The 12,007-nt window shown below is 32.7% G+C and overlaps 1 protein-coding gene across 4 annotated transcripts in view; it reads right to left on the bottom strand.

Moving 5' to 3' along the window:
• The window catches only part of LOC125056828, a 141,388-nt gene that overhangs the window by 17,469 nt on the left and 111,912 nt on the right, over nucleotides 1-12,007 (bottom strand). For all 4 annotated transcript variants that reach the window (XM_047660133.1, XM_047660158.1, XM_047660149.1 and 1 more), the window contains 3 exons: nucleotides 6,146-6,240; nucleotides 1,219-1,853; nucleotides 198-329 (listed from right to left, as the gene is read on the bottom strand). In XM_047660133.1, coding sequence (XP_047516089.1) covers nucleotides 198-329; nucleotides 1,219-1,853; nucleotides 6,146-6,194 — 816 coding nt within the window. In that variant the 5' untranslated portion in view covers nucleotides 6,195-6,240. The remainder of the gene's footprint in view (nucleotides 1-197; nucleotides 330-1,218; nucleotides 1,854-6,145; nucleotides 6,241-12,007) is intronic.

Genomic DNA, 12,007 nt, shown 5'->3' with positions numbered 1-12,007 from the left:
ATAATATACTAATCATGATATTTTACAATAAAAATTATGCTTTTTATCACAATTTGAACGAGTTTTCTCGTATAGAAATCATTATTATGGTTTAAATAAACACGACTCAGTGTGCGCGCGCATCGTAAATATTTACTCTCATCATTTTTCCCTAACGCGCCAAAAGAAATATAGAAATATATATATATATACTTTACCTTTACAAAAGCTAGGGCTAAATCCTGGGGACCAGCAGCAGCGGCAGGTCTCAGGGTGAGAGCATAATCTCCAGCCTGGCCGAACAGTTCACAGCGAAGCGTCATGGTGCGTCGACCGGGGAACCCATACATCTAATTACATTTTGATCAGTCATATATACAGGTGAATAGACTCTATGATCATCAAATTTGAGTCAGCTATTTGTAATCTTATCGTAGACACAGAAAAGATAAATGTGGTTGACATGGTCTTTAGACCAACTTTCACACACAACTGGTTTTTGTTTTATTGTACAGTATCCTGATAGCGTTATAAATATAGCTAAACATGCGGCATGTATGATAGGGAAGAAAATAATAGATAAAATAAAGAATACATATTTAAGAAGAACAACTAAGGTAGACGTTACAATAAACATAAATAAATTTAAGTGGAAATGGGCGAGGCAGAAGAGGCAAGAGGAAAAGAAAACTGGAGCAAGAGCTAAACTGGGGCCCATGGTACAACAAACGAAAAAAGAAACAGCAGGCGAGAGTGGCACAGTACAGAGAGGAATGGAGGAGGCCTTTGCTAAATAAGGGCACACAGAAACTTAAAAATAATGAGATTGAAATATAAATCTGTTTAAGTGTAAATGTATCTGAAATAAAAGGCTATTATTATTATATAGCAAACACACCTGTAATAATTCTAGGTATTGCTACGTTTCTTGAAATGTGTCACATATGGGTTCTAATATTATTAGAACGGCAAGTGAACAACTTTCCTAATAAATGTAGCGAAGGCTTTGGAGGATCAGAGCGGAATTGCACCTGAATGTATTTGTATTACGCTTAAGCTACGTAATCTATCTCGAATCACGCCGTTAATTGTTTTATTACGAGTATTTGTAAATATGATGATTATTTTTATATCAATTAAATAATTATGTGATTAAAGAAGGCATATACATATTTAATTGTTTCGAATATATATTATAACGGTTTTTAATTAATATGTTTTAAATTAAATTGCACAAACCTGCTCTGAATACAGCACGTGAGCATGTGAACTAGTATTTTTTCCGTCACACAACACGGCCCCGCCACTCGAATGTCCACAATACAAAAGTTCCAACCAAAAATCAGCACTAGTCTGTACCGGAGTGCATACAACCTTCGGGAACTCCAGTATCGCCGTCACTTGCCTTTCAGGATACGTCTGGATTTGCTCCGGAGTCACATCCAAAGTAGCACTTGGCCATAGGACGTCAAACTTCCAAGATTTAACCACACTATCTCCCGTCTCCATCAGACCTCCTTCTGACACATCTCTTTTAACTTTTATGGTGTTAATTGTGGCGTTGCCGTAATCTAAGAAACTCTCTTTATCAGCAACAATTTCTAAATAGTAAATTCCCCCTCTGGAGAAATACCCGCACGGCAAAGTCATTCGGCTCTCGGCGTCTAAAGCGAGAGGCATGGTGGCTAGAAGAGTGCGGCCGTCGTCGTCTTCTCGCGCGAGGCGAACTCTTAAGTTGCCAGCGCCGGTTGCTCCTTGGACGAGGATGTGGACATCGCCCCCCAAAGCGACTAGACTCTTGGGTATCTCCACCCATACCTGGTTAAGGTCGATCCGATCTTCGCTAGTATATGGATTCACGTAGAAGGCACCACCTGCAGATAATAAATTAAAATGACTGTACAATTATACACATTATTTACAATAATGTTATCTGTGTATTGTTTTGCGGGATGACTATTTTGTAGGTTCAGCTATACAAGAATATATCTAAGAGATTTATTTGGACCTATATTTCTCTTAAATATGACAAAACTTATTGAATATTGAGAATTTATTTACACAGAACGTAAAAACATTTATATGAAAGAAAATAATGAAATTCCGAAGGGCAAACAATAAATATATATTCTAACCTTTATTTGTAATTTCATTTAGTGGGGTCAAAAGGTGATGTAAATAAAATTCAGACGATATCGAAATTTAACAAAGCTGTAGATGTTGTGGCAATTGTTTGTTTATTTTTATTAGAATTATATCATTGTAGTATCAATCTATACTCCAATCTTGCTTTATAAAGCCTTATTTATTCTATAAGATCTTATTACTATGTTATTAGGCTTAATTTATCAGACACCATATCAGACAACTGTGAACGTACTATGTTCTCTGCACGTAAATTATCACTTTTTTCACCTATAAAACTCTATAATAAATAAGGCATTATTATTCACAAACTTTGAAGTGAAGGTAAATTTTGAAAAATGGAACCTGTACCTAATGGAGTGTGAAACAGTATTATAGGACAGAGATTAATGGATTTTAGAAAATGGTTTTATTCGGGATTAGTATATTCCATCGAAAGCTAACAGGAAATATACTAAAATGATTATTCACGGTTTCATTATTGATTACTCTATTTACTATTAATTTACAACTTATATTTATAAGTGCACTTTTTGTTTTGTTCACGTTTGTTTTGAGATCGCGAAATTCAATTAATTTTCAATATACTTAATATTAAAATGATACATATCTAAAGACTAAGCTTTGAAATTTAATGCTGGATTAGTTAACGAAATGATTAAGAAAACTCTTTTAAGTAATTCGTCCCGCAGAAGACCTGCGATGAACCTATTTAAATATTTACGCAATTCATTGTTTTACCTTAAATTATTATTAATTCTGATATGAATAAATAATTTTGAAAATATTTTTCTGTTTAAACTTCTAATTATATTTATTCACTGGCACCCAAAGACAACAGAACAAAATGTAATTTACGTAAGCGAGTCTTAACATTGCACGACCACAGAAATTGATGCGTCTACCACCAACCATTTTATACTGGTCCCTGAAATATTGTATCCCTATACAATCGATGCACAAGGGGCGTGTCAGCGTTAAGTGGTTTACATAAATTAAGATGTTCCAACATAATACGAGCTGAGATAAATTCGGTTTTGTTTGCGAAATAAATTTTACGCTCTAAGGGATTTAATTTTAGTTATTATTATATTTTAGTAGGATAATAGACTCCTGTCTATTAGGAGTATTTAGTCACCTGTTTTTATTAATAATATTGTTTAAAACATGCAAATAGAGATATCCAAAGGGCATAAATTTGAATAATTTCACTTCACTATTGTCTACAAATTACTGTTTTTAAATTCGCTTAGAATAATATATATACATTATATAATATGTGTTCTTAATATTATTTGCATGCAATAAACGGCAATGGCTCGTTTTATTTGTGGCATTCTAGGTTAGTGACCTAAACCATAAATGCTTTTGTAAGCAATGAAGGCTTTTTACAGACATGATAAAGGCCTATGGGGGCATTACATAAAAACATAAACACTTTTATTGTTCAGTCTTATGCTGGTAAAAAATGTGTTCCATAGAAATTTGTACAGAATAGTTGGTGAAAATTTAATATTTTTAAGAATTTATCAAAAATACACGCTTTCATCATCCATTATGTCAAAGAACATCCAATTAAAATTAATCATGCATAATATATACAATACATGAATTAAAGCCGCTTCTTAAAATATGATAAACTTTAGTTTATAAAACTAAGTTTTTATAAGACTACTAAATAATGTTTTTAAAGAAAAGAAACTAAAAAATTATTAACCTATATATTTGTAACTATAAAAATGTGTATAATGAATATATGTTAAAATATATTGCTATCTTAGGCAATTCACATATATTTAAAAGTATCGTAGCTCCGATGAAGCTGTTTTTTTTATAAAAACAACTAGTGGCGGTACAACCTTTTAGGTCTCAGCCTCAGATTTCTGTATGTATGTAATTATATTATAATCCTTTTTTTTCTTGGGCAAGTAGGTTTTCAGCTATCTGTGTCTGTCACACGCCGTCGACTTTTTCAGTCTAAGGCATGCTGCTTTCCTCACAATATCGTCACAAACAATTAAAAGAACATATTTTACTTTAGGTAATAATTTTCTTGTTTAGAAATATAATTTGTACAATGTTTGCTGAATAACATTTATTTCATACACGAAAACATGTTATCGTAAATATGATTTAAAAACTCAGTTTTCATACCCTTTGTTTACATTCCGATAATTTATTCTGAGGGTGAAAATGCGGTGAATATTCTGTTCTGCGTTATGCTTTTGTTTGTAAGATTTATGAGTTAACTTGACCAGACGAACACTTTATGACAACCTTTTTATTGCTGGTATAGAAAAATATAGAATGCACATATTATCTTCTAAAAACTCTAGGGATTCTATCTTATTACTAACCCTAAGATACCAGTATACCCGTTAAGAGGATAAAGGCTGAAGAAAACTACAAAAGGTCCAATGAAATATACAAGGTGTAATATTCCTATATTTGTAAGTTAATAAACTGATAAACCTTAAGGTAGAGTCCATTACTAACAACTTTGTTTTTGTCTTAATTGTATACATTGTTTACCGTTTATTAATGGGTTTCATTCCTTTAGACAGAATATCTTGCAGATCACTCTGTAGTGCCAGTTGTGGCTGATATATATCATAATATATACTCGACTTTTTATCGTATTCATTTCAAGGCCCCAACATTACATATATTTCAAGAAATCATTTTTATTAGTAAAGCCATAATTCCCATTTTCAGTAAATGATCATATACGTGCTTACTCTCGCAGCTTAATAATTTTCTCGACTCTTTTCCGACGGTATGAGGGTAATGTATTGTGATTTAAAAATGTACTTAGGAAACAACGGTTAGAAAAAGATAATTTTTTATCAAAATTTGGCCATACATAAGCTAAAATCATTTAATGTGTCAAAGATGTATGTATCCTGTATTAACACAGCTTGTAGATAAGAAACTAACAGTTTTCCTTTACGTTGATTTTATGTCAAAAAGGTAAAACATAACCTAACTTAAGGCACTTGAACCTTGGCATTTTACTAGCGACTAGCGCAGTGGTAAAAATAACCCAGAGAGGTCACGAAGGGGGCTCGCCTTGCCTTGCCTCTCAGACCACTAACTACAACGTCTATCAAGATAACAGACGTTTCAAAGCCACATTCTTAATTGGTTGATGAAGTATCGCGCGGTTTATTACGGCCTCAAAATATTTTATTTTATTAATAAAGACAATTCTTTCCTAACAGGTGACCCTAAATCGACAAGAATGCACAACAAATGACAACAATTTACACACGAAACAAAAAAAAACAAACATAAGAAATTAATTAGGACAAACAAAATTAACTAACTACTATAGGCACTAACTAATAATAGAACTTTTGTCAGTTCACTCATGAGACAATAAAAAAGTGCGTGCGTACAAAGTACACTGTCAGAAGTGAATCTTCTTTGGCAAACTAATTTTTAACTCTTGTTCATATTTATACAAATCAATTTTTTTTTTAATTTCAAGTATTTGAGATATCAATAAATTATTTTGCATAAAATACAAATACTAATTTCATAAATTCTCTGTACGAAATTTTAATTTTAAAAATAGAATTTCTATAAAGTAAAGTAAGTCACCCTTCTCACTCTCTCTCAACCGGTCTCAATCGTTCTTTCCCTTTTCTTCGACAAAAACGCTGCACATCTTCGTGACGTTCCGTAAAAATTTTACCGTCATGCGCCTAAAGAAGTTTACTTCAAAAAGGTCCGTTAACCTATGTAATTCCTTAACTAAAGTAATACAGCGAATCATATGTGCCCTTTTAGGTAAGTCCTAGATGTGAACACATGAAGTAACGGTGGATATCTATGCTATAGAGATGACACAGGACATGTTTAAGATAGCACTTGAATAAAAAAAGAACGTCCATTTTAATTATTTACATTATTTACTGAGACACAAGTCTGTCCTATATGTGTGTTCTGTGCTACACACACAATGTTTTTCCTTTGCGGGAAGAAGTCTAATTCTTTATGACAATATGATTTCTCTTACCAGCCAATATGAGTAGCCGCAAGAGAGCGGCGAGGTGCGCACGGCACATGCTGTGTCACCGCGCCATCAAGGTTCTCGCTACCCGTTCATGGCATCTGAAAAGAGTGGAACCTTTTTAATATCATTCCATGAACAGCCTTGGTAATGCAGGTTGACTATGTTTTTATTATTATAACTATGACTATATACTATAATTTATAATATTTTATCAAGGCTGAATCTAATGGTAACGGCGAGGCAACAGACTCACAGTATAAATACATCTTAATACCTATTGTATAAATAGAGGTCATAGTTGAAAAAGGCATATTGTTGAAAAGAGAATAGTGAAAAGTTTATTCAGCGTAATATTGAGCCGGGTGTCCGGTCCTGTAATAACCGGATATGGTCCGGGCCCGGATAACGAGTTTCATAAATTCAACCGGGTCGTACTCTGACGTTTCTATTTAGACATATGATTAATATTCCACAGTAAGTAAAGACTTAGGTTCTACTTAAGCTTCACCTAATTCCATTTAGTTATATTTGAATAGACATTTACCAACATTAATTTTACAACCCTATAAAGTCTCCTAAGCCGCCTACATTGACTAATTTTTCTGTGAAGTTAAGTATAATTATTTACTTTTTTACACATATTACCGACACATTGTCTATGCTTGAAAACGAAATGCATTTTCGAGGAAAAAAAATATTTATTTTATTTACTATTATTTTTGAGAGCAATGCTTACTTTTTCTGACAAGAGGGGGGGGGGGGGGAAAAAATGCAGTAAATCTGCTAACGTAACACTTGATCGGCCCGTAAGGAATAGAGTAGAAGTTGTTTTTATAACTATTTAACGTAAACAAAATTGTTCATACAAATTTAAAAAGTTAAATAAGAATAATAATAATAATATAATAATTGTATATAGGTGAGATTATATACATAAATGTCGTCAACATAACGTAGAATTGAAATATATTATGTGTAGTGACGCGACATAATTTAGCATGCTACACTTTAGCTTTAGGTAATAAATTATCACCAACCATTCATAAAGTGTAGCAGGCAACAGGTAGAATAATGATCTTTAGAAGTCAATCCGAGACCGCATTGTGTGAAACTTCAGGTAAAGCTTCTGTAAGTTTGCCCCAAGTTTCCTCATTATCAAGATGTCAACAGCATCGTTACTTCGTTGCGAATGTTTTTATAGTATTTTAGGTGGTTTCGAGATCAAAAGATTTGCACACTCAGTACTCAATCGTTAATATTAATAAATGTTCAGAAGTCATGCATAGCGGGCGGATGAACATAATTCGAATAATATTTGTGTATTTTATTTGGCTTTAGCGCATTATAACGAATGCTTGGCAAAGCTCTCGAAGGATTAGTGCTGATCGCAGGAATGATTTGGAGTATATTGTATGATCGCCATTTTTCTGTTCAAGGCGATAAGAAATTAAAAGAAGACAACTTTATTCCACTTTTTTGTATTGAAAAAGCCTTTGTTAGAGTGCTATTTTAAAAATGAAATACTATTTGTAGCATAGTTTTTTTAAGCTGAACTATCCTTTTAACCACACTCATTTATTTTTGGTTCTGTGCGCTACTACGAGCCAAGAATTCGCGCTTATGTACTCAATAAAATGTTACATGGCAAGAACAGCAATTTGGCAGTACTACAGTGCCTTAGCTTAAATTTGCCTGATGGGTACGTCAGAAGGCGACCGCCCTCTAAAAAGGGCACATATTAATTTAGTTAACGAATTACATACGTTAACGGACCTTTTTTATTGCCCTTTGAGTAAACTGACAAAAGTTATAATATTTGTTAGCGCCTATAGTAGTTAGTTCATTTTTTGTGTTTTTATTACCTATGTTATTTAGTTTTTCCTAATTAATTTTATATGTTTGTTGTTTGCTTCGTGAGTGAATTTTTTCATTGGTTATGTATTCTTGTCGATTTAGGGGCACCTGTTACGGGATTGTGTTTTTTATAAATAAACAAACTTTGTGGTTAATTTCATCATCTAGACCTTTTAATGATTCTTGGCTCTTCATTTATTCCTTCCTCAAAATTATTTCTCTCCCGACCAAGTGTTAATTATATAGGAAAAAAAGTTTATCGCTGGACATCTGACTTTTTCCTAAGTTTTGTACTATTATCGTTACCGATGTATGTTTTAACGTGCTAGTTACTTGTTATATGTATAAAAGACCCACCGCCCACTTAGGATGGACATAATAGTTTCATTAATCATCAACGTACATTCACAATACATGCTAGAGCCTGACATGTATGTTCTAATTTGTCAGTAGAGTTCTATTGTATATGAAAGTCTTTATCATATATAAGTAATGATGATCTAGGTTGTTGTTATAACATATATTTATAAATATACTAGTTTGAGAGCGGTTTGAACAGCGTTGTGAGTTAACTTTTGTAACTTAATTATTTTTGTTTATATAGCACATTATAGCGCTATTCAACTTCTTCACACCACAGGCCTAGAAGAGAAGATTGAAAAAGACAAAACCATTCGAATTAGTGTTAGTGCTCGTAAGTCTTAAGTGCTAATCAGTGGTAAATCTAGTACACAAGAACAGAGTGTATTACCCTTAGAGACTGTAAGTAGTGGACACATTCTTTTGTTAAATATCCTTTTTAGTGAATAAGGTTAGACTTAAATTAATTATTAGTCCTAAATTATGTTAGATATGATTTCTCAGTGGAGATACAATTTACAACACTATGATTTACTCCAGTTTTAATATTTGTAAAAATTGTCGGCAAAAAGAAACTTCTAGTTTTTCAGGAAAATATTTCAGATAAGGACGTGGATTAGAATGATAAATAAGCGATTAATATGATTCTCTTTTTTTACAGAACTGGTCAGACGTAAGCTACGATCTCACGTGATGTTAAATGAGATGTGGCCTATTGGAGAGCAATGTCCAGGAGATGCATGAGTAACAGCCGCTTATGTTGATAAAACTTGAATTTCGATTTTTTTAATTGGTAAAATATTTATGTGACAGTTTCTTCGATATTTAATAGGTTTAGATACTAATTTCGATATTGAATACGACACAATTCAAACAGAAATAAATAACATATTGTGAAATAAGCTGCTACGTTAGTAATAACGATCTGTTCTTATCTTATATGAAATAAAATTGTGATATAATAATTGTATAGCAGGTGTGAAAGTAATAAATAAAAAAAGAATTGACATTCCGCAGAGAATCAAAAGCGAAATTTAAGTTAGGTGTTTCGTTATACGTAAATTGAAAATGGGCATTAGTCTGGAAGATTGAAATATCGTGGCTACAAATCAACTCACCCGCCTCGGCCTCATTATTTACTGAAACCAAAGCTCTTTCAAGTAATTATTTCAAGACCTTTATTAAATCATGGGCTACTGAATTTAAATTAAGGATTCGTTTAGAAAGCCAATCTACTTTTCTTAGAATAAAACTATAATGGCGTATTGTTGCAAACAGGACAACACAGTTCAGTACTGCAGGGGTAATGCTGGTTCTCATTACAGACTCTGAACAATAAATAACAATATTTATTGATTACTTGAGAATTTAATGTACAATGCCAATGTACATTAGCATTTATTTTAAGTCAGCTTTTGTATCACCACTATGTGGAACCAGCTCCCCACTAAAGTATTTCCGAACCAATTCGACTTCTAAGAAACTAGCAAACTCTTTAGCAATTCGGTCCTATAAGAAACTAGAAAATAGCGAAAATGCCGAAAATTAAGTAAGTAAGTTAACATCAGGCGAGCCTCCTGTTCTTAAAAAAACTTTCGAAAGCATATTGGGAATGTTTTAGTTTTAAAATGCAAACAATAATACAAGCTGCAATCTAATTTAATTTATTTGTTACATAGTTCCTCTCGAACAATTAGTATTTGACAAGCAATTGGAAAGCAAATTCGTGCCTAAATTATTGGAAATGTGTACAATTAATGACACATTTCATTAAACCGTTTTGTTTATAACTTAGAAATTCCAATTAATATTTGAAATGGCAGTTCATGTGACAAAAGCACAATTAGTGGAACTGTCGTCGTGTTTAGACAAGATTGAGTTTCAATTTAATATTGATTTAGTTATTACGAAACCTCACCCTATTTCAGATTTCGCCTAAATTGAGTTTAGTATTTAATATCTATGAATATATATATGAATATATATAATAATAGTATGAATTATAGTTATAAATAGATGATGATCACGCCATCCAAGTACCTATTGTTTACATTCTGTCCTTACCGCACCCGCCCACAAACACCACTCGATCTCACTTGCCATACTCAAATGTAGGAAGAGAGGACCAATTATTCATGCTCCCGCGCTGCATAGAAGACTGAAGACTACTTTTATTTATGGTCTTCTCCCACGGAGACAAATCAAGAGACGGAGGACTAAATGGAAGTGGTGTTTCCATATTTTTACGCAGCAATACGCTTGCCCCTCGGTCTACTTTTCACGGTCTTCGTAGGTCTAGTCTTCTGTAGCGGATGATAAAAAAAATTCATGTAAATATAAAATAAACAGTTACATATAACTCAATTACTTGTATTCATATTCTACAGCGACTAGTTTGAGATTTATTAAAAACGATACAGATGCTCCTCAGTTTAGGTTTCTAAAGTGAATCGCATTTTATAGTACCATGACCTGCTAAAAGCCGAAACGTAATGGAATTAAGACTAAATGGAGAAACGTTGTAAGGTTCACTTACATACTATTATGTGTGTGTAATTTTGCTGAAAACAAACTTAATCTATATATATAAAAGAAAGTCGTGTTTGTTACAACACTTATAACTCGAGATCGGCTGGACCGATGTTAGTTATGTCTTTTTTGATGGATTTTTCTCCACTCCGAATAGCAGAATAAGTAATAAAATATCGGATAAGTTATCGAATAACAATAAATAAATTAATTAATTTTACGAAAACACAGCGGCATGTGGTGACATTTGTTGACAAAACTACGCATCATTTTACGTCGAATTCGTGTCACTTCAAGAAATTCCGAACTTGAGGTAAATGAGGTGATGCATAACCAGGCTTTGATCTTGATCGAAAACATGTGTTACCTCATCAAAAAATTTTGTAAAGCAGAAAGTGCTTTAACATGCAGTATCGCAATATTGGCGATAGAGAGAAGAGGCCTAATGTGTAAAACTGCCATTCTTCTTTTGCAATGGCAAGCAATAAAACATTTCTCTATTTGCAAAAAAAGTTATCACCTTAATGAAATCCTAAAATAAGTTTAACTAAAGTAACAACGATATTATTATTAAGGCGGAACGAAGTTAGCCGGGTCAGCTAGTTATAATATAAAATCAAGCCCAAATTTAAAGATTACTAAAGATTTGAATATCATTTAAAAAATCTAGAGTTTGAATAATAAATATCTCATGGTATTTTTGGTATTACACGTCGAGATGTTATGGTCGCCTAACTGTTTAAGGTGCATGATGTTCAAGATCTTTTCCTTCTCATTCTATTCTAATGAAACAAAAGACATCTAGTTCTCTTATTACATTATCTCTGACATATATTACGAACGACTCAATTCTTACCTCTCGTACACTAAAACTGGATTACGTTAAATCCGAAGATCCATTGATAACTCACATTCATAGCGACATTACTAAGATTAACCCTTACAACTTGAGGGTCTAAAGAACCCTTACGGTGTTGAGGTCAAAATGACCCAATAAATGTGTTTAGGGCTCTCTAACTTCGATGTCAATGGGTAGATTAAGATGGAGATTACTCGGATATTTATATTAGGTCTGTTATTAAACGAATAATGTTGTGTACAGAATCCTTTTTTATGAATAAT

This window comes from Pieris napi, chromosome 2 (genome assembly GCF_905475465.1).
Source record: "Pieris napi chromosome 2, ilPieNapi1.2, whole genome shotgun sequence".
Lineage (NCBI taxonomy): Eukaryota > Metazoa > Arthropoda > Insecta > Lepidoptera > Pieridae > Pieris > Pieris napi.
The sequence above is the reverse complement of the archived record's forward strand: the minus strand, read 5'-3'. Positions and strand labels throughout refer to the sequence as shown.